Below are 27,575 nucleotides of genomic sequence, written 5' to 3'. Positions count from 1 at the left end.
AAATCATGTAGTACTATAATACATATGTACTGAAAAAAAATCCATATATAAGTGGACCCACACAGTTCAAACCCATGTCGTGCAAGGGTCAACTGTATATACAAACATCGAATCATTATGTCATACACCTAAAACTAATATGTTATATATCAATTATACCTCAATAAAACAAAACATTTTTTTCATAAATGTATTATTTACATGTAATATGCTTATTATTGATATTTTTAATAAAGTAGCAAATACTTTAAAAATTTATTGGTTTTACTTTCTAATATAGCAAATAGAGATCAACATAGCCTACATAAACCAAAGTTCTCTACGGGCTTCAATAATTAAGAATATAAGAGAGGATCCCAAAACTGAAATATTTGAGAACTGCTGAGTGAGACTACAATTGAAAATTAATTGTAAGGAGAGTATGACCAAGAACTATATTCAGATGTATCTCTCTAACAGATCCTTTCTTCTGAAATAGATCCCAGCCATGGGGAATGATCATTCAACTTGTTATGAATTCACATTATCTAGTCTGTATTTTTCTATTTTATCCATGAGGTTTCTGTTGCAATTACTTAGTTCTGCTCTTATAGTTCAAAAATAGGCAAAGACAGCAAGTAAATAAATGGACATAGCTCTGTTCCCAAAAAGTGTTGTTTACATTCAGGCTGGGAATGAGATTTGGCTCCTAGGATGTAGTTTGCTGACCTCTGCACCAGTCTACCAGCAATCTAGAAATACTACTGAAAGTAGAAAAGAATTCAGCTTGATATATACTGTTACTAAACTAAACCTATGATTATTTAGATCATTCTTTCGTGAATTTAAAACACACACACACACTTTTGAGCAAAAAGAAAACTACTCCACTAAAGAAATTAATACAAGAAGAAAACATTTAGCATGATCATCACATTATGAAAAACTTAGAAAGTTACCTCTGTATCAACTTTAGGGATTACCTCTGGAATCTGCCACTGACTGGAAGATGCAGCAGGATTCTGGTTTGCACATTCAGACTTTCTCTTTGATTGCCATTGTTTCAGATCACTTTCTGGAACCTTTAGATCTTGATGTTCTTTAGTTTCTGCAATTGCATTTATTGTTGTCATTAATGGGCAAGAATATTGGATAATAACAAAATTAAACCTAAACAACAGAACATGTTACAAACTGTATTAGCGCTTTGCTCTTAAAAACAGAAATTAAAAGCTTTAACCAGCTACTGACACTTTGCTTTTAGCAAGTCAATTTTACAAAGCTGCAACAGCCATTTTCCTAGGTTGTTACCTAGAGCTTTATCAGAGGCTATTCTCAGTTTAAATACTTCTGTTTTTTACCAGAAAACAAAGAAAGAAATATGCAAAAGTCCAAAAACATATATCATAAAGTTTCATTAGTAAAAGCCAGTTCACCACTTTTCATAGACCTAGTTTTTTTAATAAAAAGTTTACCGTAAGCTAGCCTGTAATTTACTATCTTAAGGGTCTCTGAACAGAAGAAACTCAACAATACTGACTATTTGAGTGTCACTATTCTATCTCTATCACAACAAACGCAAAAATTCTAAACAAAATATTTGCGAGTGATATACAAAAGGTACAATAAATTATGACCAAGCTGTATTTATTTCTAAATGTAAAGTTTGCCTAACACTGAAACTTAATTTGGCATAATAATAAAGAAAAAAAGTATGTGACCGACTCAATAAACACAGAAAAGGTATCTCATAAAATTTAACACCCAGTCACAAAAAAACTGTTAACCTCAATCTGTTTTGATATATGATAAAGAACAGCTTTAAGACTCTAAGCCAGTTATTATACAAGGGTAAAACAGTGAAAGAGCCTCTAAGGAATGAACAAAAATGCCACCTATCATTCTTTCTATTCACCATTATTCTAGAGGTTACAAGTGCAACACAGCAAAGAAATTAAAGTAAAAGGAATGGAAGAAAAAAAAATGTTATATTATTTTCAAACAACATGAAAGAATTCATAGGCAAATATTAGATGTAAACAGTGATTTTAGCAATCTCTATAAATGAGAACAATAGTTAAAAATCAGTTGTAGTTTTATATACTAGCAACAAAGAAGCAAAGGATAAATTTTGTTTTAAAGATCCCATCATTGTATTATCAAAAATATCAGATATCTAGATATATCTCTAGCAAAAGAAATGCAAAATCTCTACACAGAAAACAATTTTTTCAATAATGTTTTAAAGACTACTTATATGAATGAAAGGGTATGCCAGGTTAGTGGACTAGAAAATTTATTTGTTAAGATGTCAACTTGTCCCACTAGAACTCAAACAAAATACCATTAAAAAAAAACCAGAAAAAGGAAACTTACAGATTCTAACATTTATATGGAAATTCAAAAGGCTTAGAAAAACTAAAATAGTCTCTAACAGAGAAACAAGTTGGAAGATTTACATTGACAGATATGAAGACTGACTTCAGTAATTAAGACAGAATTAGCACAAAGTCATAAACAGACTATGGAACAGAGAAGTATCCAAAAACTCGACATCACAAACAGACTCATCTAATTTATAACAATTCACTGAGGGGAAAAAAGCATCTTTTCAATAAATGCTGCTGGAGTCTACTAGGTATCTACATGGAGAAGAAAAAAATGAATCCTAACCCTTCATCTTAACCATACATAAATATTAAATTCAAGTAGAATATAAGTCTAAATGTGAAAGGTAAAATGATGCCTTCCAAAACATATGGAAATATCTTTATGATCTTGGAGTAGGAAGATTTGTTTAAAGACACATAAAATACCCACCACAAAGGAAAAGACTGATAAATTAAAATGCATGATAATTTAAAATTTAATCAAATCTCCGCCACATAATGGAAGAAGTTACTTGTAACACATGTACCCAACAAAGGAACTGTATCTAGACCAAAAAATCATTGAGAAAAAAAAAGGACGCTCAATAGAAAAATTGGTGATACTTGAACAAGCACTTGAGAGGATACCCAAATGGCCAATAAACACAAAGAGGCACTCAACATCATTAGACAACAGGAAAATGCAAATTAAAACCACAATGAACTATTACTTAGCAGAATCAGAATGTGTAACATTGAAAACCAACAATAAAATGATTGGGAAGAATATGGAGTAAGAGCTAATATAAGTGCTGGTCAAACACAACACTTTGGAAAACTGCTTGGTACTATCGATGGGCTGAATGTATACACATCCCGTGCACCTGACCACCCCACCCTGAATATACCTGACAGAAATGTATGTGAAAAAAATGATATTTTACTGGGCTATATTCTTATGCTTTGGGTAGTTTTCTGACTGCAAATTTTACTACATAATAAAATACCATTAACATAGTGTGGGTACTCAGTAAGCATTCACTTAGCATTAAATTAGGCGCTAGATCAGTACTATAAACAAGCATTTTTGGTAAAGATGCTTTTTTAATCATATCAGTTTGTAATAGATGCCATGAAAATATAAAATAAAATCATTTCCCCCAAATATCAGGAAAAGGAATCTAAGGCTGGCCCTTTATATCCACAGGTTTCACAGACTGACTATACTACATCATTTTATATAAAGGACTTGAGCCTTCTATGATCTGAGAATCCATGGGGGATCCTGGAAACAATTCCCTCTGGGTATCAAGGAATGCTGATGGTCCCAATCAAAATAATGGCATCCCAGTTTTCAGGGTTTCCTGAGATATGGGACTTTCAGGGCTAAAACCTGTCTCATTCATGCATATGGTCTTAGAATATTCACCATAGTACACATATAGTGGAAAAGCAAATGTCTGACAAAAGGGAAAACAGAATTGTCATATAATTATACTCTCATGTGCTTTCCCAAATATTTCTCAAGCCAGCTGAGAAAATTGACTCAATGCCATTGAATTTTCCCTCTATTTTCCTCTTACACACCTTTTAGGTGAATCCTCTGCTATAGAATTTAATACTTTTCATATACTGTATACAATTTAACTGAAACACAAGATAAAGGGACCTACTCTTCCATGGCAATTGTTAGGGGGCTGGTCAACTTTCTTAAGTAACAAAGTGGTTCTCTTAATTAAAGAGGTAGTCTATTTTGTCACTCTTACCTTCTAATTTTGTTAGAAAACTTGATTCACTTTTATTCTTCAGGGTTACTGAATCAGTAATAAGTTCAGAACTCTTCTCATCTGACATCACAGGTTCCTTGGAACGAATATTTTGAACAGACTACATAGAGTAAGATTTTATTTCGATTTGATATAAGACAAAGTCTTAAAAACAGAAGTAGTACTAATTTTAGTGTTCAATATACTACAGTCTCATCTATATGAAAAGATTGCTAGGAAAATTATCATAATTATATGTAGACTCACAAAATTCCAGCAAAAATAACTTCTTGAATTATTGACTAGAGCAATGGGAATGGCCATAATGGTAGATTTGGCCAATTTGCTTTCAGTAGACATATTATCAAATGATAAGACATATTCACTTAAAAAGAGAGGTTAGAAAGCTTAAATTCAACATAAAACATGCTTCACTATTTTGTTATTATGTTATTTTATCACCAAAAATAACAGCATTGGTCAAAATTAAGATTTGTAGAAGTCTAAGACAGAACTTATTCTAAATCCCAAAAGTAAACTCCTGACATAACTACGTGCCATTCCCTAAGATAGCTGTAAATTAGATAAATTCATTATTTAAAAGGATACATCATGAAAGAGAAAGAGGAATTACAAAGAATGTAAAACTGAAAAGACCCACATTATGATGCCAAGGGTCTAACTCAACTTCAGTAAGAACAGTATAACCCCTAAAAATCAGTACACCAGGGACTAAAGCTACTTCCTGTCTTGGAAGTTCACATGTCTGCCATATCAGGATGTCAGGATTGATTACCTAAGCCCTCACCTCTGCCGCACCCACCACAAAGACACCCTCTCATTTTTGTCTAATTTACTCTGTCAGATCATATGATTCAACACACCAAGAAACAAAAGTTGGGAGACAATGCTTGCCTCATTATTCCCAAACCCAGGCCAACTAACCTGCTTAAACACTATATAATAAACACTACTTCAACAGTAGATGGTCGTTCCTTGCCCTCCCACTTCCACTGAGGAGATACAGTTTAGGACTTCTGTGTCACTTCCCATTAGTGGCCCGACCTTTCCTGGGGTTTCAGGAACACTGGGAGATACATAAACCATGGATCCCTTCCCCAGAAAAAGCTCCATGAACCCTGGGTCAGGAACCCTTGCTCCAGATAAAGATTTAAAAATGGAAAAACCTTTATATGTCTCAATTCGCTGGAATCATTTCCACTTGATTTAGATCCAGGCGTGATTGTATCTCGGCACTCTGACCCAGAGATATGTCTGTTACCATGAAACAAAAGAATTGTTTAATTTGAAATCAATCATTTCAGGGTATTCAGGGTATTATCTTTTTCATTTTTATTTTATTTTATTTATTATTATTATTATTTTTTTTAGAATTAGCAAAGTCATTTTATCTTTTCCATTTTAAAGCTAGGTTTTTAAATATGTACATCTGTTAACTGGAAAAATCACTTGAAAAGGTGTTTTTAACAATAACAAGATTCCAATACAAATGTGACTAAATTAGGTGCTGGGCAGTGACGAAAGTAACAGAGATGAGTAGCAAGCAGGTGACTGCCTCCCCTGTTCCATAATAAGTAACAGCTGGAGTCAAGGCATGAATGTGGGAAAGAAAAGGAAACAGCAGTGTGTAGATTAAACTACATTTCAGGCTGTAAATAGCTTTAAGGGTAAGAACTAGGGTGTAGACCCTCCTATGGGCCTCCACAGTGCCTAGCTCACAGTGTATCAGTACAAGCACCAAGAAAATGGCTGGTCTGTTTATGTTCTTATTTTTTTGGAGTGGAGAAAGTCTCCTTTATTCTTGAGCTAGTAGTTGAAATGAAGATAACCAGAAAATAGTCACCTCATATGACTTTTAGAGCTTAACCTTGACATCCAAAATGCTCTTTAATGTCAATATTCAGTCAAACCTTTAGTATAATAAGCATTTAAGTAGAGAAGACACCAGCTAAAAACGTTTTATCTCTAAAGTTTACTGGCAAAATGATTCTGTGGAATCCAGGAGTCGTTTCCATTAGAAATAATATTATGAACAGTGGTTAGAGTTAAAATTCACCAGAATAACAAAGACCCTTAGCTAAACTGGATTACGAGATTCTCATTTTTCAAACTGAAGGAAAGAGAACACTACAGATGTGGTGGACAATATTTCATCTCTACCTACCCTGCCCCACTTCTTGAAGCCCTAGGTTCAGAAGCAAATGAATGAGTTAAATCATTTTTCCTACTAATAGCTGCTTTTTCCTTGAACTAGACTCAAAGAAAATTGTTTTCAGACTTCCCACCCACAATGGACACTTACACACACACTAGAGTGTCTTACCAGAGAGGCTACCATAAGCGATTCAAACGTCATGAGTTTTTACTACTGGGCTAGTCTGTGCATTGGAGAAGGAAATGGCAACCCACTCCAGTATTCTTGCCCGGAGAATCCCATGGACGGAGGAGCCTGGTGGGTCCACAGGGTTGCAAAGAGTCGGACACGACTGAGCCACTTCACTTCAGTCTGTGCATAGTCCTGTAAGCTTCATATTAACTTAATACTTTTTTTTCTGTTTCCTAACTTTTTAACAGTGGCTTCAATGAATATTTTTAATGAGAGAAAAAGCAAAATAAAGTCGTATTTCCTACTTGTTCCTCATTCTAAATAAAAATGTACTTATAACCACTTTTATGTAGTAAGAGACTTTATGATCATTTTGCCATCAGTCTTCAAGCTTTAAAAACAAAAGTTAAAACTGAAACATACCTTTTAGTAAAATGTGGTGCAACTGAAACATCCATCTTCTCATGGGAATCCGGGCTACTTAGAAGGTTAACTGGGACTCTTCCAAATGGGCATGACTAAAAATTGTTTTGGAAGATTAAGTAACTAACTAGGAAATAAGCATAGACCTCACCACTACTGCTTTAATCAAAGTAAAACATAACTTACCCGTTTAGCCTTGTTTGTTTGTTTCAAGGGATTTCGATAGCCTATCTCTGCATCTTGAGGGGGGATGTTCTCTCTAAAGAGAAAGAAAGAAAAACCAATTTTTAAAAGGATAATATTGATACAAGCATTTTCATCAACTGTTAAGTGCTATTATAATATGAAAACATATATGCAGATGTATAAATAATATAAATATATGATGAATATTTAAAAAATGAATTTGGTTTCCTTACCCATATAAGAACCGGGCTTTAGTGGTCTGTCCTTTAGAATCACAACTAATGTTCCTGTTCTGTAAATGTCCAAGTGTATTGGGAAATGGTTCTTGTGCACTTGATACTGTAGATGCTGTAAACATTTTGAAACTATAATTAAATTTGTAAAGACATAAGGAATACACAAAAAAAATCTCATAATGCTTTAAAAGTCAATTCATAGTAAATATTTGCCCCTAAATAAGACATTCAGATATGAAGATGTTATGATGCTAATTCTCCAACTGTACTTCATAATTGTTTCATAATTACAGAACCGTATACCCAGAGTAAAGGCACATTCCTTATTTCTAATAGCAAAAAGTGATTCACTTGCCTAGCTCAAGTTTGCTTGGTTTGTTATTTATTTGGCTGCCTTGGGTCTTCGTTATGGCACTCAGGAGCCTCACTGCGTCATGCAGGATCTTCCCTTGTGGTGCTCGGGCTCCAGAGCGCACAGGGCTGAGTACTTGCTGCTTGCAGGCTTAATTGCTCCACAGTATGTGGGATCTTAACTCCCTAACCAGGAATGGAACCTGGGTCCCCTGCAATGCAGGGCAGATTTTTAACCACTGGACCACCAGGGGAGTCCCCGTTTGCTTTTTTAATTGAAAAAAAGTTGACTTACAATGTTGTGTCAGTTTCTGGTGCACAGCAAAGTAATTCAATTACACACACACACACATATATATATATACACACACACATACCTTTTCATGTTCTTTTCCATTACAGTTTATTGCAGATATTGAATATAGTTCCCTGTGCTATACATTGGGACTGTATTGTTTTATTTTAAAGTGTAATTTTTTTTTTGTAGATGTCAATTTTATTTTTATTTATTTATTTTTTGGCCGTGCTTTGTGGCATATGGGATCCTAGTTCCCCTACCAGGGATTGAACCTGTATCCCTGCAGTGGAAGCAGAAGTCTCAATCTCCAGACCACCAGGGGAGTCCCAGGACTTTACTGTTTTTACTGAGTTGTTTTAATGTGTTACTAATTGGAGTTTGACTAGGAAAAAAAAAAAATGCCAAGAAGAGAGTAATGACTTTGCTACTTTTCCAAGTTTCACTGTCTTTGCATCTAAAACTTAATCTTAGATTTTGATCATTCTAAATAAACAATATTTTTCTATAAAATATTATCCTGAATCCCTTTTTTGCAGGACTAAACACCACAGAAAAGTATTAGCACACACAAACATATTTACCAGATAAGCTCTTCCTTTCCTCCTCTGAAAGCAGCTGCTTTTTCTGAAGGTTTAAATTCCGAATGGCAATTTCCAACATTTCGAGTGGCACTGCTCCGCATTCCACAGCTTTATGAAGAAGTTGCTTACTTTTTTTGAAATTACCTAACAAAGTAAAAAAAGCAGTGATTTTAATGCAGCAACCTTTACTCCCCAGATGCATATATTTCAGAACCTAGGAAAAAAAGTTTAAAGTCTCAGGCAAAAATATTTATTCCAAGGCTCACACATTTTATTTATAAGCAAATAAGCAATTTCTCACTTATGATAACAATTAATATCAAACAGTTTAACTTGTGTAATATGCAAATGAAAGGGCTGGTATAACAAATATTTCGTACACTTACACTCAGGTAGCATCCTTCCCTGAATTTTCATCTGATCAACTTTCATGCCTTTTGCCTCATTATTTCTATTTCACACACATGATTTAAGTTATAATAGGAAGTTATCTTTTACTTAAAATTTGGACTTGACATTTTCAGATTACCTTGTGATAGTTCAAACTGTGCAAAAGATATATGCACAAAAGCAAATTTCTTGCAGTTTGCTCTGGCCATTTGGAAGTAGTCACGTGCATCATCTGGCTCTTGAATACTGAAATAAAGATTTCAAAGTCAAGTTTTAAGAAAAAGAACACAGTTGCCTGTTTGATAACTCCTCATTCTATTTTCCAGAAGACACAAAATATTGTTTTCTGTCTGTAAAATTAAATAAGTTAATTTAAAAATTTTTTTAGGTGGAGTCTAGAGTATGTAATTTTTGTGGAAATATGTACATTGTAAAGAAAGTTTACAAATGCACTTGTTAATTATAAACAAAAAGACTTGGTAAAAAAAATATTAAACTTCTTACAAGTAGTTCTGACATGTTTTCATTTTACCTTTTGGTGATGTAGTTATGTGTTATATAATGTAGTTAGCTAAATACAATTAAAATGCTAATACTTACGCTTTTAGTTCAGCAAATCTCACTTGAATCCTAGCAAAACTCTCATTTTGGCCATATTTATCTGGAGGAAGTGCTTCAATTGCTTGGTTGTAACGACCAATCAATTTATTTAAAAGGGCATCATTTAAAGGGACACTGTTTTTCTCCAGTTTGAGCAACAAATTCAACCAGTCCTCTGGGTTGTTTGCCATCATCATAATTTGGTTAACAGTTCCTGAGTTATCTGAATAAGGGGGAAAATATAGCAAAAAAAGAAAGTCATAAAACAAATACCAAATTACACTTTTCTTTCAAATTACATGTAATCATTTATACTCAGTACAAATGCACACAAACTCCTTAAAATATCTTTTAAAACTTTACCAATTCATGTAAATATAAACAATTTATTTACTGTATATACATCTTTTAAGAGGGTATATTTTACTGTAAAAAGGTGCATATTTTGAAGAAAAGAGAATTTGGAAATGTTTATGAGTAGCTTTAAAATACCACATGCAATCTAAGAAAACTGTATCCTATAGCAGCATAACTTTATTTTAGCATCCTAACAAGTCAAAGAAAATCTAAGCCTCTCCCACCACTACCAGTACCAACTTTCCTGGAAAATTCTTCATCAATGACTTATTAAAAATTTAGAAACGTATGGTCCTAGTCCTAACATAACCTTCTTTACAACTTTATCCATCCAATATTATCTCCATATTCCTCAATTTACTTTTCAATCAATCAAACAAAACCAGTTTATAAAAGATAAGTAACTCATATGGTCATTTCCTTCTCCCTCCAAGTTACCCACATTTCTCCATAATTTTCACACTGTAATTTATTTTTAATTTTCTTTGGTGTAAATAGATTTTAAAAGACAACATGATTTAATGTCAGTGTCCTGTTCAGGTTACTTTAGTCATTACTAAACATTATTAAATTTAGATTTTTAAGAGAAACTATCATCCCTTCTGTTAGTTTCACTTACCTTCAAGGAGGGCTAAATATTTGCTTTTACAAACAAAATTACTGCTTTTGCTTTTCACTAAAACATAACAGATTCAGAACTTTGTTTTTACCCATAATCTGTTCTGATCTTAACTTCAGTTTCCAGTTTCATTTCCCATCACTTCCCTAACAAATTCATCTTCAAGTTTTCTAAAAACGTCTAAAAAAAGGCAGATGTATTTCTCATGCACTGTACTCTCTCTGTTCAACGCTTCCTGTCTCTATTATGTCAGTAGTCATTTGAGCTAAACATGTATTACAATGTAGCATGGTAAATAGGTAAATTGTTCTCATCTAGAAACCAGGTTTAACCTTACTCAGTATTATAATGTCTTACATCCCACTTATCAACATGTTAGATATTCACAAGGATTTTGAGCAAGCTAAGGATTTTAAATAAGGACTCATCTACCCTGTTGTAAATAAGCTTTATTGTTAAGTCATGTCCGACTCTTTAGTGACCCCATGGACTGTAGCCTACCCGGCTCCTCTGTCCATGGGATTTCCAGGCAAGAATACTGGAGTGGGTTGCCATTTGCTTCTCTAGAGGAGCTTTCTGACCCAGGGATGGAACTGACGACTCCTGCATTGGCAGGTGGATTCTTTACCACTGAGTCACCAGGGAAGCCATAACCTTCATTTGTGCTACTTAAATATACAAAATAAAGTATGTTTATTCTATCACCATTAAAAAATTTGCTTAACACCAAAATGATGTTTCTAAGTTGTTTCAAGGAATATGACCTGCCATCATGACTATTTATATGGATAAGTTCTTCCCTTTGCTCTCCAATCCCTCATCCATTGAATGGTTAGTATAGATAAAACTTATCTAAAGGCAACTTTTTCAACAACCTAAAATAAAGAGTTCAGCTTCTGAGCTAATACTTTTCATAAAACTAGGACATTAATCTCTGGGTATTTTCATTCATTCATCATTCAAAAAATATTTAAGTACCCACTACTTGCCAGGAACCATTCTTAGTTCTGCAGGTAGAGCACCACAGATAAAAACCATGCCCTCATGGAACTCACATCCTAGTGGAGTAGACAGACAACAAACACATGAGTAAAGGAGATATGACATGAACTTGGGCAAACTCCAGGAGCTGGTGAGGGACAGGCAAGCCTGGCGTGCTGCAGTCCACAGGGTAGTGAAGAATTGAACGTGACTTGGTGACCGAACAACAACAAAGGAGATATGAGGTGATTACTGCCGTGGAGAAAAATAATACAGCAGGTTGCTATTTTAAATAGGTAGGTTAGGACCTACTGTATAGCATAGAGAATTCTTTGCTCAATTCTGCAGCCTGGATGGGAGGGGAGTTTGGGAAAGAATGGATACATGTATATGTGTGGCTAAGCCCATTTGCTGTCCACCTGAAACTATCACAACATTGTTAATCGGCTATACCTCAATTCAAAATAAAAAGTTTAATTAAATAAATGGATTAGAGAGGGCCTTGCTGAGAAGACATTTGAGCAAAAACCTGAAGAAGATATGAGTGGGCAGAGAGTAAGAACAAAGATACTGGGGTAGGGGTTGGTCTGACACACAGGAGACACAGTAGGGAAGCTGCTACAGTTGAAACAGAATGAGCAAAGGAGAACAGGAAAGGCTGGGAGAGCAACAGAAAGGTTCTTCAAATCATATATTGTGTGGTTAGCCTTAAATTTATACACCATTTATTAAGATTAGTGAGGCTCAGATTGCAGCAAAATATGGGGGGTAGGGAGGAGTACACCTATTGATGGCAGGCATATCAGCAGAAATGACAGCTGCCAATAATGGAAGTTAAGAAAACCACCTTTCAGCACACTGTAATTACATTAAGTTTCCTTTTTTAAGAAAGTGTTAAATTGTGGAACTATTTTCACACAAAAGGATTAAAACATAAAATGTTTGTGCTCTCACTGGTGAGCATCAATCAGTTAACATTTCCTTCCTCTACCTCAGAGGGCACTCGAAACAACGCGACTCACCTGTAGTATCAGTGGAGGCCTTATTCAAGCTTAGCTCGTCAGTAAGATCTTCATTTTTAAATTTATTTTTAATATCTCTCACTTTGTTCATTATGGAATCAATTGTCAGCTCTCTGCCACTTAACTCCTCAGCCTCCATTTCTAAGAAAAAAAACCAAAACGAGCTATTCATAATTCCTACTTTTACTAGCATTAAAGGAAAAAAAAATGTTGCAACTAGCCTTTTAGAACCCTGGAGACTAAAACATTAGTTGTATGAACACATCTCAAGACAGATATTATCAGGGTGGTACTTGTGAAACTATGTGCACAAAAACAATTGCATGTCTTTGTCACCTGCCCAGCAAGGTTTCCGACAGGTAAGTATTCAGTACACTCCTTCTTTCCACAAGAACTTCAAAAAGGCATTACACAAAAGGGAAGTTGCTGCCCCCTTTCAAACTTTCTTCTATGCCTTCCTTTCACTCTTTTTCCAGAATTATTTTCTCTGGGCTATTTGCAAATTCAGTCTTTTTTTTAAAAAATGTGAAGTATATTTGCTTGGATTCTGGTAGAAACACATTGGCATAAAAAAATCGTTTCGATAATGATAAAAACCATTCCTTTATTCACCTGCTTTATGTCAGTAAACCTGCACGTTGCAAGTGGTTACAAAGCAGAATACATACATCACAGCCCTTTATTCACAAATGGGATATCAGCAGGCTTATTCTTCTGTATATCTGGCAGAAAGGTGATGTGCTACCTTAATCATTCCCATACCAAGAATCTACGGTATTTGTACAGTACTGAGTACTTGTTCCTTCTCCACGGTGTTGTTTTTTTAGTCCACGAAGGGTCCGCAGTCTTTCTTCCCATCAATGTCATCTTTGTGATGATTCTCACACCCATCAATCCAGTAAACCAGGGTCACTGCTATCAATGCCGCCCCCGACCTCGAGTATAGTTAATGAAAAGGAGCGACAAAGCGGGTGCCTAATATCACCCCTTGAAGCCAGGTTCCAAAGGTAACTGTCAGAACCACGGCCACCGGCTCCTCTCCCGGTTCTAAAACACCACAGAAGAAGAGGAGGAGTCTCCCGCAGAGGCCCTGGCAGGCCCCTTCTCCCAGCCAAGTCCATACACCTACCGCTCGCCTCCCGGGTCCTCGACAAACAAACCCCCGGCACTAACTGGAGGACCGGCGGGGGCAGTGGACCCGCCCCTCCCCCTCCGGCCTGTGAGCCGCACCCCACGCCCTCTGCCAGGCTCGGGGACCTCCCGCCTCGTCCCCACCGCTCACCGGCCCGCGCGGCTCGGCTCAAGGGTCCACACACCCCAGCCGCCTCCGCCCCTCCGTTCGCCGCCAAGGTAGGACTCTCCGCGGAAAAGCGGAGCTGAGAAGAAAAGATGGGAACTCCAGCCCCTCTCCGCACACACGTTTGAATTTCCCCGCCGCTACCGACGCGGTCGCCTATTGGCCAGTGCTGGCCACGTGGAAGCGTCTGCTGTGATTGGTTGGTGCTCGCCGGCACCGCCCCTTTCTCCGCGACCGGAGCGTCCCTCGCGGCGGGGGTCTTCCGTTCGGTTTCCACCGGCTCCGCGCCCCGGAAGTTCGAGGCGCCGATAGACCAGCTTTCCGGCACCTTCCGGTTTAAAAACCAGGCTGGGGTTTTGCCCCAGGAGGAGCCACTCCCGGGCCAGGTTAGCCGGTGAGAGGGAGATAGGCGCGCGCCGACGCTGCTCTCAGCATCAGGACCTTAAAGGTGCCTGGTGAGTCGGCCTTTTTCCGCCCCCTCCGCCGCCTCACTTATTGGCCCTTCAGGGTCCTCGGTGCCGGAGGATGTGGTGAGGGAGGGTTGTTTGCAATGCCTTCAGCCCTGCCGCCAGCTCAAAAGTCTCAGTGCTTTTTGTCCTTGAGTTCCCACCAACCTTAGACCTTCCACTATCCTTAAATGACGCTTTGCCTTGTCTTTAAGCGGAGGTCCTCCCATTTTGTCAGAATTCAGCGCAGAACACACACGCCCATCGAGATTCTACGCTTGAACTCGCCTTATCAGCCTCCCTTCCTCCCTCCGAGCCTGTCCCACTTTAGAGCTCAAGTGCCCTCCGGGAAAGGCCACCTCCCTTGTCATCTCCGCGAGGGCTGACTTGGCTGCGAAGTGTCTTTGCGGTAGGAGGCTATGCTGTCTCTCTTTGGAAACGAGACGCCTGTTGTACCAGCAGAATGACATATGCTCTGTGGTAGGAGAAGTTGGTCGGTTTTGTGTACGTGTAGGAAACTTAACTGCAGCTGTCCCTTGTTAACTCCAAAGCTTGTCTTTTGAACCCTCGCGTTCCCAGCTCTTGACTAGCCACCCGGCCAGCCTGAAAGCCCTTCCCTACTGAGTACGTTTTTTTAATACCTTCTCGCTCTGTATTTTTGTTTCATCAGAGCAAAATGATTTACTGTATATGGTTGGCTCATGCCTGCCTTTGCATTGTTGAGTCCGGCACCTGCTTTTGCTGCTGCTGCTGTTGCAGAGAAAAGCCAGTCTGCTGGAACTGTTTTCTTTGACTTGCTTTTCCTTGCTTTTGTTACTATAATCATACATAATGGCTTACCTCAGAGAATCGTGCCCTTCTGCATGTTAAAGTGCCTTTGTTCAGAGACCTGTCCACCTCTAGATGGCAGGAAGGAGGAACATATACCCTGCCATTTTAGGAGACAGCTGCAAGATTAATGGCCTTTGTATTTTGTTTCCTCACCTCCCCCCACCCCCCCCCCCCCGCCCCATCTCTGATCAATAAAAGAACCTGGCATCCAAACCCCAACAGGCCGATTATTTTGAGACATTAGCCTGCCATCTTCTCAGTCAGTCAACTCTCAGAATAAAGTTGTATTCCTTGTCTCATCCCCCTCTGCAATTCATTGGCCTGTTGTAAAGCGAGCAGAGTGAGCATAGACAAGAGAACTTATTTAGTCCCTAAGTCGTGTCCTATTCTTTTGCGACCCCACAGACTGTAGCCGCAAGGCTCCTCTGTCCATGAGATTTCCCAGGCAAGAATACTGGAGTGGGTTGCCGTTTCCCTCTCCAAGGGAATCTTCCCAATCCAGACATCCTGCCTCCTGCTTGGCAGGGAGATTCTTTACCACTGAGCCACCAATTTCTGTTGAGCTGATGGGCGCAATCCCAAAACTTGCGTTTTTCTGAAAATACTACTGCTAACACTTTACAGCGATAGCCTCCACTCTTACATTTTAAAATACCATCTACACATTAATAACTCCCAAATATATTACTCCAGCAGACCTCTCTCCCCTGAACCCCAGACTCATATCCACTGCCTACCTAACATGTTCATATAAAGTTGATATTATAGATATTTTAAAACTCAAATGTTCAAAATAGCCCCTGATCTCCCCACTCTCAATCTGCTTCTTACAAAATCTTCTCTGTAAAAGACATTCATAATTTTTTTTAAGCCCAAAACTGGTGTCATTCCTAATCCCACATCTAATCCATAAGCAGATTGTGTCAGGTCTAACAAGGTAATGTTGGAATCCTACCACTTTTCTCCACCTCCACTACTATTGCCGTAGTCTGAGGCGCCTTCACCACTCACCTGGTTATGGTAGTAGCTTCCTGGCTGGTCTCCTTGCTTCTGCCCTCACTTCAGTTTGTTCTGCAGAGCAGTCAACTTCAGTGAGATCACGTCACTCCTTTGCTGGACTTCCCTGGTGGCTCAGACGGTAAAGAATCTGTCTGCAATGCAGACACCCAGATTTGATCTGTGGGTCAGGAAGATCCCCTGGAGGAGGGCATGGCTACCCACTCCATTATTCTTGCCTGGAGAATTCCATGAACAGAGGAGCCTGGTGGGCTATAGTCCATGGGCTCGCAAAGAGTTGGACACAACTGGGTGACTAACACTTCCACTTCAGAGCTCAGAATAAATGTCAAAAGTCCTTATGACGGTCTAGAGCTGCACTGTTTAGTATAGTAGCCATTAGCCACATAGGGCAATTGAGCCCTTGAAATATGGTTATTGCAACTGAGGAACTAAATTTCTTAATTTATTAATTTTAATTTAAAAACTGATAGTACAATTATCAGAAGAATTTAGGTGTGTTGGAACAACCAGAGAACGTCAGTCTAATTTTTTTTTCCAACTATAAATTTTGTGAGCTCTCAATTCAGATGAAGTACTTCCAAAGAGAGTTTAATTTGTGCTTTGAGTATACACACTAGATTTTGAAGATTTAGTATGAAAAAATAATGTAAAATAATAGATAATTTTAAAAATATTGATCACAGTTTGAAATGATATTTTGATATATTGTCTTAAAATATATTGTTAAAATTAATATCCCCAGTCACAGACCAGAGGACACTAAGAAGATTTGCCAGATAAAAGCAAAGTAGTGTTATGGATTGGATACTGGAACAAAAAGTGGACATGAATGGAAAAACTGATGAAATTCAAGTAATAAGTAACTAAGGTTTAGTTAATAGTAAGTAACTAAGGTTTAGTTAATAGTAATGTCCCTGCGTTGGTTTCTTAATTTTGACAAAGGTACAACAGTATATAAGATCTTAAAAGAGAAATGGAGAGAGGCATGTACGTCAATTCTCTGCACTACCTTTACAACTTCTGTGTAATCAAAAATTACTCCAAAATTTAAAAAATTCTTAACACTTGGAATTTTCAAAGGAAAGGAGGGAAAACTTAAGAATATATTTGAAGGCACTATGGCCCAAAATTGTTCAAATATGGTAAAGGCTATAAACCAGCAGATCGAAGAAGCTCAACAAATCCCAAGCACAAGAAACTTAATAAAAGTTGCATGTAGGCACATGATTAAATTGCTCAAAACTAGTGACAGTCTTAAGAAACAACCAGAGAGAAAAGACACATACAAAAGAAGAATGATAAAGCTAACAGAAGACTTCTTATCAAAAACAAGCCCAGAGACAATGGAGCAACATCTTTAAGATCAAACAAACCTGAGATACATGGCAGATTTGACTCCACACTGCTGCAATAAAGCAAATATTGCAATAAAGTGAGTCACATAATTTTTTTATTCTCAGTGCATACAAAACACATATAAACTATTAAAAGTGGAATAACATGTGTCTAAAATATGTACATCCCTTAATTAAAATACTTTATTGCTAAAAGTACTAACAATCATCTGAGCCTTCAAAAAATCATAACCTTTTTGCTGGTTGAGGGTCTGGCCTTGGTGTTGCGGCTGCTGGCTGTTGAGGGTGGTTTGCTGAAGATTGGGATGACTATGGCAATTTAAGACAGGGAAGTTTGCTAAATCAGTTGACTCTCACTTGAGTGAATGGTTTCTCTGTTCTCTGCATTATCTGCATGCAATGCTGTTTGTTAACATTTTACCCACAGTACTTCTTTGAAAATTGAGGTTGGTTTTCTCAAGTTCTGCAACTGCTGTTTCAAATAAGCTTATGTAACACTGTTGTCAGGACTTCCCTGGTGGTCCAGTGGCTAAGACTGCATGCTCCCAATGCAGGGGGCCCAGGTTCAATCCCTGATCAGGGAACTGGATCCCACATGCTGCAACTAAGAGTTCACAAGCTGCAACTAAAGAGCCTGCTTGCCACTACAATCCAGTGCAGCTAAATAAATAAATAGGGTGCTAATGAGTGTGGGGCTTCTTTTAAAAATAAACACTTGTCATTTCAACCATCTTTAGTAACATCTTAACCAGAAGTAGATTCCATTTCAACCATTTCAAAAAACCCCTTTATTTACTCGTCCTTATGAAGCTAGTTTTGTCCCAAGTTTTATCTTGAAATTGCAACAATTCTGCCACATCTTCATACTCCACTTCTAATTCTTGTTCTCTTATTATTTCTACCACATCCATAGTTACATCTTTCACTGAAGCCATGAGTCTGTCAAAGTCATCCATGAGAGTTGGAATCACTTCCAAACTGCTGTTAATGTTAATATTCTGACCTCTTTCCTGAATCATGAATGTTCTTCATGGCATCTACAATGATGAGTCCTTTTCAGAAGGTTTTCAATTTACTTTGCCCAGATCCATCAGAGGAGTCATTCTCTATGGCATCTACAGCCTTATGAAGTGTATTTCTTACCCACAGACCTTCTGTGCCTGAGACTTCTGAAAATAAGACTTGAAAGTCAAAATAACTCCTTGATTCACGGGCTGCAGAATGGATGTTGTGTTAGCAGGCATGAAAACAACAGTAAGCTAATTTCACATCTCTATCAGAGCTCTTGGGTGACCAGGTGCATTGTCAATGAGCAGTAAAATTTTGAAAGGAATCTTTTTTTCTTTTTTTTTTCTGAGCAGTAAATCTCAACAATAAGTTAAAGATATTTAGTAAACCATGTTGTAAACAGATATGCTATCATCCAGGCTTTGCTGTTTCATATACAGAACACAGGCAGAGTAGATTTAGCATGATTCTTAACAGCCCTAGGATTTTCAGAATGGCAAGTAAGCACTGGCTTCAATTTAAAGTCACCAGCTGCATCAGCCCCTAACAGGAGAGTCAGCCTTTGCTTTGAAGCATTGAAGAGACATTGACTTTTCTTTTCTAGCTTTGAAATTCCTAAATGGCATCTTTTTCCAGTAGCATGCTGTTTCATTTACATTGCACATCTGTTTTTTAATGTAGCCACCTTTATTCATCATCTTAGCTAGATCTTCTGGATAACTTGCTGCAGCTTCTGTATCAGCATTTGCTGCTTCAGTTTGTATTGTGATATCATGGAGACAAGTGTCTTTCCTTAAACTTCATGAACCCACCTCTGCTAGCTTTCTTTTTTTTTTTTTCTACAGGTTCCTAACTTCTCTCAACCTTCACAGACTTGAAATAATTAGGGCCTTGTTCTGGATTAGGCTTTGGCTTAAGGGAATATTGAGGCTGGTTTGATAGTCTACCCAGACCACTTTCTCTTTAGAGAAAAAGCAGTGAGACTGTTTAAAGCAGTAAGACTGTTTTTCTTTCTTATCATTCATGTTCACTAGAGCAGCATACTTAATTTCCTTCAAGAACTTTTCCTTTGTATTCTCACTTGGCTAACTCTTAGTGTCAGAGGCCTAGCTTTGGTTGCCTATCTCTGCTTTTAACATGCCCTTTTCATTAAGTTTAACCACTTCTCACTTTTGATTTAAAGTGAGAGCCAAGAAATTCGTCCTTTCACTTGAATACTCAAGAGGCCACTGTAGAGTTACTAATTGTCCTAATTTCAATATCGTTGTGTCTCAGGGAATGTGGAGATCCCACAAGAGAGATGGGGGAACTGCTGGTTGGGAGAGGGCCAGAACACAGATTTATAATTAATTTTACTATCTTATATAGATGTGGTTCATGGCACCCCAAAACTAGTACAATAGTAACATCAGAGATCGCTGATCACAGATCACCATAACACACAGTAATGAAAAAGTTTAAAATATTGCAAGAATTATCAAAATGTGACAGACAAGTTTGAAGCAAGCAAATTCTATTGGAAAAATAGTGTCAATAGACTCTCGATACAGGGTTGCCACATATCTTTAATTTGCTTAAAAAAAAAAAAAGCAGTATCTTTGAAGCACTATAAACTGTATGCCTGTACTGAAGGGAGAAGATTGTCAACCTATAGCTGTATAGGCTACGAGTATATTTTTCACTATGAAGGAAAAATAAAGATGTTTTCAGACATCTGAAAGTTGAAAGCATTAATACCAGTAGATTTGTATAAGAGCTATTCAAAGAAGTCCTTCAGACTGAAAAAATTCTGAATCTACATAAAAACCCAAAAACACTGAAGATGATAAATATGAGTACATATAAAAGACATTTTTCTTACTTTAAAATCTTTTTAAAATATACAAAGCATAAAAATAATAACAATAACAACATGTTGTAGGTTTATACAAAAGGAAAACAAATGACACTAAATGCACTAAGGCCGGGGAGAGGGAAGGTGTTTTGCTTAAGGTTTTTCTACTTTATGTCAAGTGGTATACTGTCACTTGTGAGAAGTTAAGAATGCATTCTTTAAACCTCCACAGACTATTACTGTAGCTTTTAACTACAAATAGTTCTTGACCACTTGAAATGTGATTAATCTGAAAGGAAATAGCCTACAAGTGTAAAATGCACATCAGATTTCAAAACCATAGTGGAAAAAATAATTTAAAATTTCTCATTAATAGTTTAATACTATTATGGGTTGAAATGATAATCTGAATATATTGAATTAGATTTTTAAAGTATTAAAATTAATTTCACCTGTTCCTTTTTTAACTGCTTAATACAGCTATTAGAAAAATTATAAATTATATATGTGGCTCACATTTTATCTCAGATAGTGTTGTTAAAAACTCTAAAGCAGTAAAAACAGTATGAAAAAAAACCTCTGAATTCAGTAAAACACTGAAAACCAAGTAAAACTAAATAAGCAGACAAGGAAAATAAAAAACTTATGGCTAATCAGTGAACAGAAGAGGAAAAATCAAAATGTTAAATTGATAAAAAATGAAGCAGAAGTTAGGGAAAAAAGACTAAAAAAAGAAAATAGAATTAAATCAACTCTATCAATAATCATATTAGGTATACATGATATATTAGGTGTACATGATTAGGTATAATCATTATTATAGGTTATAATAGATTATTATTTATTATTATAGATTAGGTACATATTAGGTATACATGATTTATTAGTTATGCTTGATTAGGTATACTTGATGCTGAATCTGAAACTCCAATATTTTGGCCACCTGATGCAAAGAACTGACTCATTGGAAAATACCCTGATGCTGGGAAAGAATGAAGGCAGGAGGAAAGGGGGATGATAGAGAATGAGATGGTTGGATGGCATCAGCCACTCAATGGACATGAGTCTGAGTAAACTCCAGGAGTTTGTGACGGACAGGGAAGCCTGGTGTGCTGCAGTCCATGGGGTCGCAAAGAGTCGTACACGACTGAGCGACTGAACTGAACTGAACTAATACATGATCCAAACACCCCCTGGAAAGGATAGAGATTTTCATACTGAATAAAGAAGCAAAGCCCAATTATCTGATGCCTACAATAAACCCACTTTAAATATGAAGAAACAAGTAGGATAAAAATAAAAAATGTAAAATGATATACCATGGCAACACTGCTAAGTGCGGAACTAGAAAGACCTAACTTGGTAGAGGTCTATGAAAACAGATGCAAGCGTTTTCAATTATTGAGTTCTCTGATCATTTAGGTCTTTGACCACTGATCTAAGATATATTTTGAAAATGTTCTCAGATATGGATCCAGAGCAGGAACTTGTCAGAAGTGAGTACACCTGTCCTGTGGAAGTCTGCCAGTCTTCCTTCATTCTATCCCATTTTCTCTGTCTCTGCTTCAGTTGGCAGCGCTTCTGCGGGTATAATCTCATTCTTATTGCTGGCTTCAACTGACGTGGATGATTAAATCTGTGAATAATCTTCATATGGAGATCCTGTCCAGATACAGGACAGGAACTGGCATTCCTTCAGGACACACTTTCTCATTTTTGCAGTATGGAATTTCTTAACAATTCCCTCTGGAAAGTAAAAATAGAATATAAAAGAATTTAAAATATATTTTAAAAAATATTTTCAAAGTAAGAAAAAAAAATGAAAAGCAGCAGATGAATTTAAAAAAAAAATCCCCAAAGGTTAAATAAAAAATAATTTTAAAAAAACCCAAGCAATTCCTTCAAGGTATCTCTCTCCTCTTGCATTTTATTATAAGCAATGAGGAGAAATCCCGCTGCATCTTCACCTTCAAAATTTGTGTAGAAATAACCTCTGCTAAGTATCCAAGGCCATCCCTTGCAAGTTCTACCTTTCACAAGGCACTAGAACACAATTCAGCCAAGTTCCTCATCATTTTATAACAAGGATCATTTACCCTTTAGTTTCCAATCATATGTTCCTCATTTCTGGCTGAGATTTCACCAGAAACACCTCTTATGTTCTTTTTTCTACCAACATTCTGTTCCTTGTGATAATAAAAGCTTCCTCTAGCCATTACAGTTCCTTCAGTTTATATCTCCCCTTGTATTTAACTGTAAGCAATAAGGAAAATAAAAAACCAAGGTGTACCTTCACCTCTTTCAGTCTGTTTCCTCTTTGCTTTTTGAGCTCTCTCTACAATCACCTTTAACATCCGTATTTCTTTTATTTTTATTTGTCTTTTTTTTTTTTTTTTGTCAGGCCGCACAGCCTGTGGGATCCCAGTTTCCTGACCGGGGATTGAATCCTGGCCCTTGGCGATGAAAGCATGGAACCCTAACTACTGGGCCATCAAGGAATTCCCGTAACATCCATATTTCTGTTGTTGTTGTTTAGTTGCTTAGTTGTGTCAGACTCTGTGACCCTGTGGACTGTAGCCCACCAGGTTCTGTCTGTCCATGGGATTTCCCAGGCAAGAATACTGGAGTGGGTTGTCATTTCCTTCTCCAGGGGATCTTTTCAACCTAGGGATCGAACGCTTGTCTCCTGCATTGGCTGGTGGATGTTTTTTTTTTTTTACCACTGAACCAACAAGGAAGCCCCATCCATATTTCTACCAACAGGCAATTTGGGATTTTTCTAGCATGTACCTCAAAACTCTTCTAGCCTTGACCCATCAAAGCCATTTCTGCATTTTTAGGTATTTGGTTCATCAGCGTCCTACTTCATGGTACTAAAATCTGAATTAATCTTCTTGGGCTGTCATAACAAAATACCATCAACTGAGTGACTTAAACAACAGAAATTTATTTTCCCACAGTTCCGAAGGCTGGAAGTCAGAGATCAAGGTGTCAGTGGGGTTGTTTTCTGGGCAGGCCTCTCTCCTGGGCTTGCAGATGGCATTTTCTCATTTTCTCAGTGAGTCCTCAGATGGTCCTTCCTCTGTGCACAGGTGGGGAAAATGAGAGAAAGATCTCTGGATGCCTCTTCTCTTCTTATAAGAGCACATCATGGGGGAACATATGAATTTTGGGGAGACACAAGCATTCAGTCCATAATAATTGTAATATATATACATGACTCAGATATATATGCCAGTATATGTAGTGACTAATATGGTTATACATAGATATTATAATTATTTATAATTTATATTACTATATATGTATATATATAAAACAATGTAAGTCTATATATATGTGGGTGATGATGAAAGTAACTTTAATGGTGGTGAATGGATGAAAACAAAATAAACCCAAATGATTCATCTCATCCAAAAGCCCCAAATATTTAGAAAATATTTGAAAAATATTTGAGGCTCTTGAAGATGAATGTGCTATTCCATATTGTAGCCTGTTTGTGACTCACTCTTCCCTAACTGCCTAGCACAACCTACCATTTCTTTGAAAAATGCACATTCCTCCAACATTTATCGGAGAAGGAAATGGCAACCCACTCCAGTACTCTTGCCTGGAAAATCGCATGCACGGAGGAGCCTGGTAGGCTGCAGTCCATGGAGTCGCGAAAGAGTCGGACACGACTGAGCAACTTCACTTTCACTTTTCACTCTCGTGCATTGGAGAAGGAAATGGCAACCCACTCCAGTGTTCTTGCCTGGAGAATCCCAGGGACAGGGGAGCCTGGTGGGCTGCTGTCTGTGGGGTCGCACAGGGTTGGACATGACTGAAGCGACTTAGCAGCAGCAGCCAACATTTCTGAGAGTCCCTTGAGTTTTTCAGATGTGTTCATGTACAAGAACATGTAGCTACTATATAGGATGTAATTGTCTTCCTTTGTGTGTTTAAACCACCCTTCTCACAGTCCTCTTTGGTTTGCAGACATCTCTGTCATTTTTCCCTGTTGCATGACTATTACTGAGACTCTTAAACTAGGGGTTGTATATGTACGTGTGCCAAATTCCTCAACATAGGGCTGTTCTCATGTGAAAGGCTAGTAGAAGTCTTAATACTCATGAATCTCCTGGGAGAGGCAGTTGCTAGATAGTCTTGAGACGGAAATCTCCAGCAAAGAGTAGGAAACCAAAGCCCCCCACCACCAGTGTCTTACAGGGTGTCCCATCTTATGGTCCCTTGTATGGATAGGAACTGAGATAAGAGTCAAAGCAGAGGCATCACATATTAGGATAAAGAGTGAGCTTTCTGGTGGAATTAGGGTTACTGGTGACCCACCAAAACCAGCTCTAAAGAATTTTAAGTTTCTTGCAGACTTCCCTGCTGGTCCAGTGGTTAAGACTCTTTGCAGTGCTTGTCATGCAGGAAGCACAGGTTCAGTCCCTGGTTGGAAAACTAAGATCCCACATGACACGAGTTGTGGCCAAAGAATAAACATAAAGAAAAAAGTTTAAGTTCCTTAGATACTGGGGGAGAGTGCTGTTAGAAAGTAGAGATGAAATATCTCACACATGTTATTGCAACTTCTCAGATCACAGCAATCCCCTACTTATAACATCCCTGGCTTTATAGGATCTTTGGGAAGTGGTGCTCCTTCCAACATCTCTAAGGTCCTGCATGGGTTGGCCCTTTCTGATTTTCTGTGAGCATCTCATCTCACTCTTTCTTCTCTCCCACTAAGCTCTAGCGTATTTTCTTCTCAGTTCTTGAACACACCAAATTATTTCCTGTGTAAGGGCTCTATTTAGTATTGTTGCTTTTGCCTAGAACACACACCTACAGTTCTTCAGTGGTTGGCTCCTTTCCATCTTGCAGGTTCCTGTTCAAATAGTTATCTCTTCAATGAGGCCTTTAGGTTTTTCTCCATCCCATCACCAGGCTTTATCTTTTTACAGTACTCATCACTATCTGTAGTTATCTTGTTCAGTTATTTATCTTTGTGTTTATCATCTGTCTCCTCCTACCAAGTAAGCACCGTGAGATTAAGATCCTTCCTTGTTTTCTTATCCAGTGTTATGCCAAAAACATTGAACAGCATCTAGTGTATTGTAGGTAGTTATTAGAAATTGTTGAATGAATAAATGGATAAACTTGTTTATGCCTCTTGCTTGACAGGCTATGAGGGTTTAAGAATTTACCAAAATAAGTCTTACTCTACTGTTTAGTATAGGGAACTCTACTCAATTCTCTGTGGTGACCTAAATGGGAAGGAAATCCAAAAATGAGGATATATGTGTACATATAACTGATTCACTTTGCTGTACAGAGTACACTAATACAACATTGTAAAGCAACTAGACTCCAATAAAAATTAATAAAAAATGTGTCCTGCTCACTACTGTACCTTCACACATTGAGGATGTACTTATTACATACACATAATAAATATGTGCTGAATAAAAATGAAAGAGGATAACAAGTCCAGGGGCACCATTGCAAGCCAGAGGCTAAACCATTCGGAACAGATAGTAGTTCTCTGTAGCAACATCTGCCATCTGTGGGTATGTGAGCCTGTGTCTAACTTTCAAAGGAACTCATCAGCGGGTAGCTGCATCCTGGATCGTCTCTCTTTAACTGTTTCAAGTGTTTTCCCGAAGATACCTCAGAACATGGCCTCTGCTGTAGTAAATTGAAGGCTGAGAGGTACTGGGAGAGATGCTGCCCTTCAGTACTCACCCTTCCCTGACAGCTTTCACCATGTGCAGCGTGTCCCAGCGGCTGCTGGCCCTGGGATCCCGTGAGTGCCCTGGTAAATGAGCTGTATCACATACCCCACCAGCAGAGACTTGCTGCTTCCTGTGTTTTTTCCAAGGACTGGGTCATCTTGTCCACATAGCTAACTTACTTAGAAACATTGACTTCTGCAGGCGGTGCCCTCATCCCACCTGGTTCCCAAGGAAGTGCTGGGCCTGTTTCTGAGAACAGTTGGAATCCATGGCTGTACATTTCAAACCGGTCTAAAAGCACTTTCCTTTTGGTGTGGGTGTGGCTTTATTATTGACTTTGAGATATACTTTTGAACACTGGGATCTCTGAAACTACTAGATCCATAGAACTGTAACTGTGAAAGTAACTTGCTTGCAACTTTTACAATTAGAAACGCTTTCCAAATAAAACTTGTCTTGGGGGAAGAAAAAAAGACTCTGATTCCAGGATTTATCGCCCCTAGCTGTAAAATGCTGGTCCTCAGCCCCTGAGGTGTTGTTCCCTTTGTTGTTTCTGAAAGTCACAGGGGTTGCCTTCTTTGTGATCAGGAACAAATCTAGCCTTACTGGGGACTGCATTTCTCCATTAGGGGTCCCCATTGTTCTCCAAGATCCTGTGCCTCCAAGCTCCTCGTTCTTTAGCAAATCTGTGGTTGCTTTACTGAGCACAAAGGACTTTGCCATGCTCTGTGAGGCTCTTAAAAGTTTGCAGCACTAAAGCTTAGAGATCGGTGGCAAATTAGGGTTATCTGTCTGTCCTTTGTAACTTTCAATATGAAGGGTCAAGAACAATGCAGTGTGAGTGTGTGCACCTTATGTTTTATGAAGTGTTCAGTACATGATCTTTCAGCTTTTACTTATAACCTTCACTTGGACCCAGATATAAATTAGGGGACTGGGTTGGGAACAGCTGTAACAGTCACAAAGCTATACATACTAACGATCTTTCTTCTCTGATGATTAAGCGTCCCTCCTTCTGCTCTTTGATGACTTCTCTCGCTGAAGACTCTATAGCCCTACTTCAATTTGACTTATGTCTGACTGTCTCATAATTTACCCCAAATGCTTACAGTCCTAGGGCTTCCCAGGTGGCACAGTGATGAAGAATCCATCTGCCAGTGCAGGAGACACAGGTTCAATCCTTGAATTGGGAAGATCCCATGGAAGAGGAAATGGCAACCCACTCTAGTATTCTTGCCTGGGGAAATCCCATGGACAGAGGAGCCTGGCGGGCTACAGTGCATGGGGTCACCAAGAGTTGGACATGACTGAGCAACTAGCATGTACAAGCATGCCTACAGGTCAAGCAGGAGATCAAGCTCCCACTCTTTCCCATAGGCTCTTCAGGCCCCAGGAAAATAGGCTTGCAATTCCCAGACAGACTCTCACAGGCTGAGCCTTCTTCTGTTGCCCACAGGTTTTCTACACTGATGCAGAAGAAAATCTTCGAATCAACTTAGCAGTGACAAATCTTCCAGTCACATAAAGCCACCTCCCACATCCTTGCCAATAAAGGCAGCCAG

At 38.1% G+C, this 27,575-nt stretch overlaps 1 protein-coding gene across 6 annotated transcripts in view; it reads right to left on the bottom strand.

The window, feature by feature from the left end:
- The window catches only part of TTK (TTK protein kinase), a 40,474-nt gene extending 26,546 nt beyond the window's left edge, over positions 1-13,928 (bottom strand). For 2 of the 6 annotated variants that reach the window (XM_065911500.1, XM_065911502.1), the window contains exons 1-11: positions 13,788-13,928; positions 12,506-12,646; positions 9,527-9,749; positions 9,066-9,172; positions 8,537-8,680; positions 7,304-7,418; positions 7,071-7,143; positions 6,885-6,979; positions 5,302-5,389; positions 4,115-4,235; positions 939-1,087 (exon numbers count right to left, since the gene is read on the bottom strand). In XM_065911500.1, the coding sequence (XP_065767572.1) occupies positions 939-1,087; positions 4,115-4,235; positions 5,302-5,389; positions 6,885-6,979; positions 7,071-7,143; positions 7,304-7,418; positions 8,537-8,680; positions 9,066-9,172; positions 9,527-9,749; positions 12,506-12,644 (1,254 nt within the window). In that variant the 5' untranslated portion in view covers positions 12,645-12,646; positions 13,788-13,928. Of the gene's footprint in view, positions 1-938; positions 1,088-4,114; positions 4,236-5,301; positions 5,390-6,884; positions 6,980-7,070; positions 7,144-7,303; positions 7,419-8,536; positions 8,681-9,065; positions 9,173-9,526; positions 9,750-12,505; positions 12,647-13,634; positions 13,648-13,787 lie in introns of those variants that run through there. The other 4 variants (XM_065911504.1, XM_065911506.1, XM_065911503.1 and 1 more) reach the window with 3 other exon arrangements.
- Between the last annotated feature and the right edge of the window lie 13,647 nt (positions 13,929-27,575).

The sequence above is a fragment of the Muntiacus reevesi genome, chromosome 19, assembly GCF_963930625.1.
Source record: "Muntiacus reevesi chromosome 19, mMunRee1.1, whole genome shotgun sequence".
Lineage (NCBI taxonomy): Eukaryota > Metazoa > Chordata > Mammalia > Artiodactyla > Cervidae > Muntiacus > Muntiacus reevesi.
The sequence above is the reverse complement of the archived record's forward strand: the minus strand, read 5'-3'. Positions and strand labels throughout refer to the sequence as shown.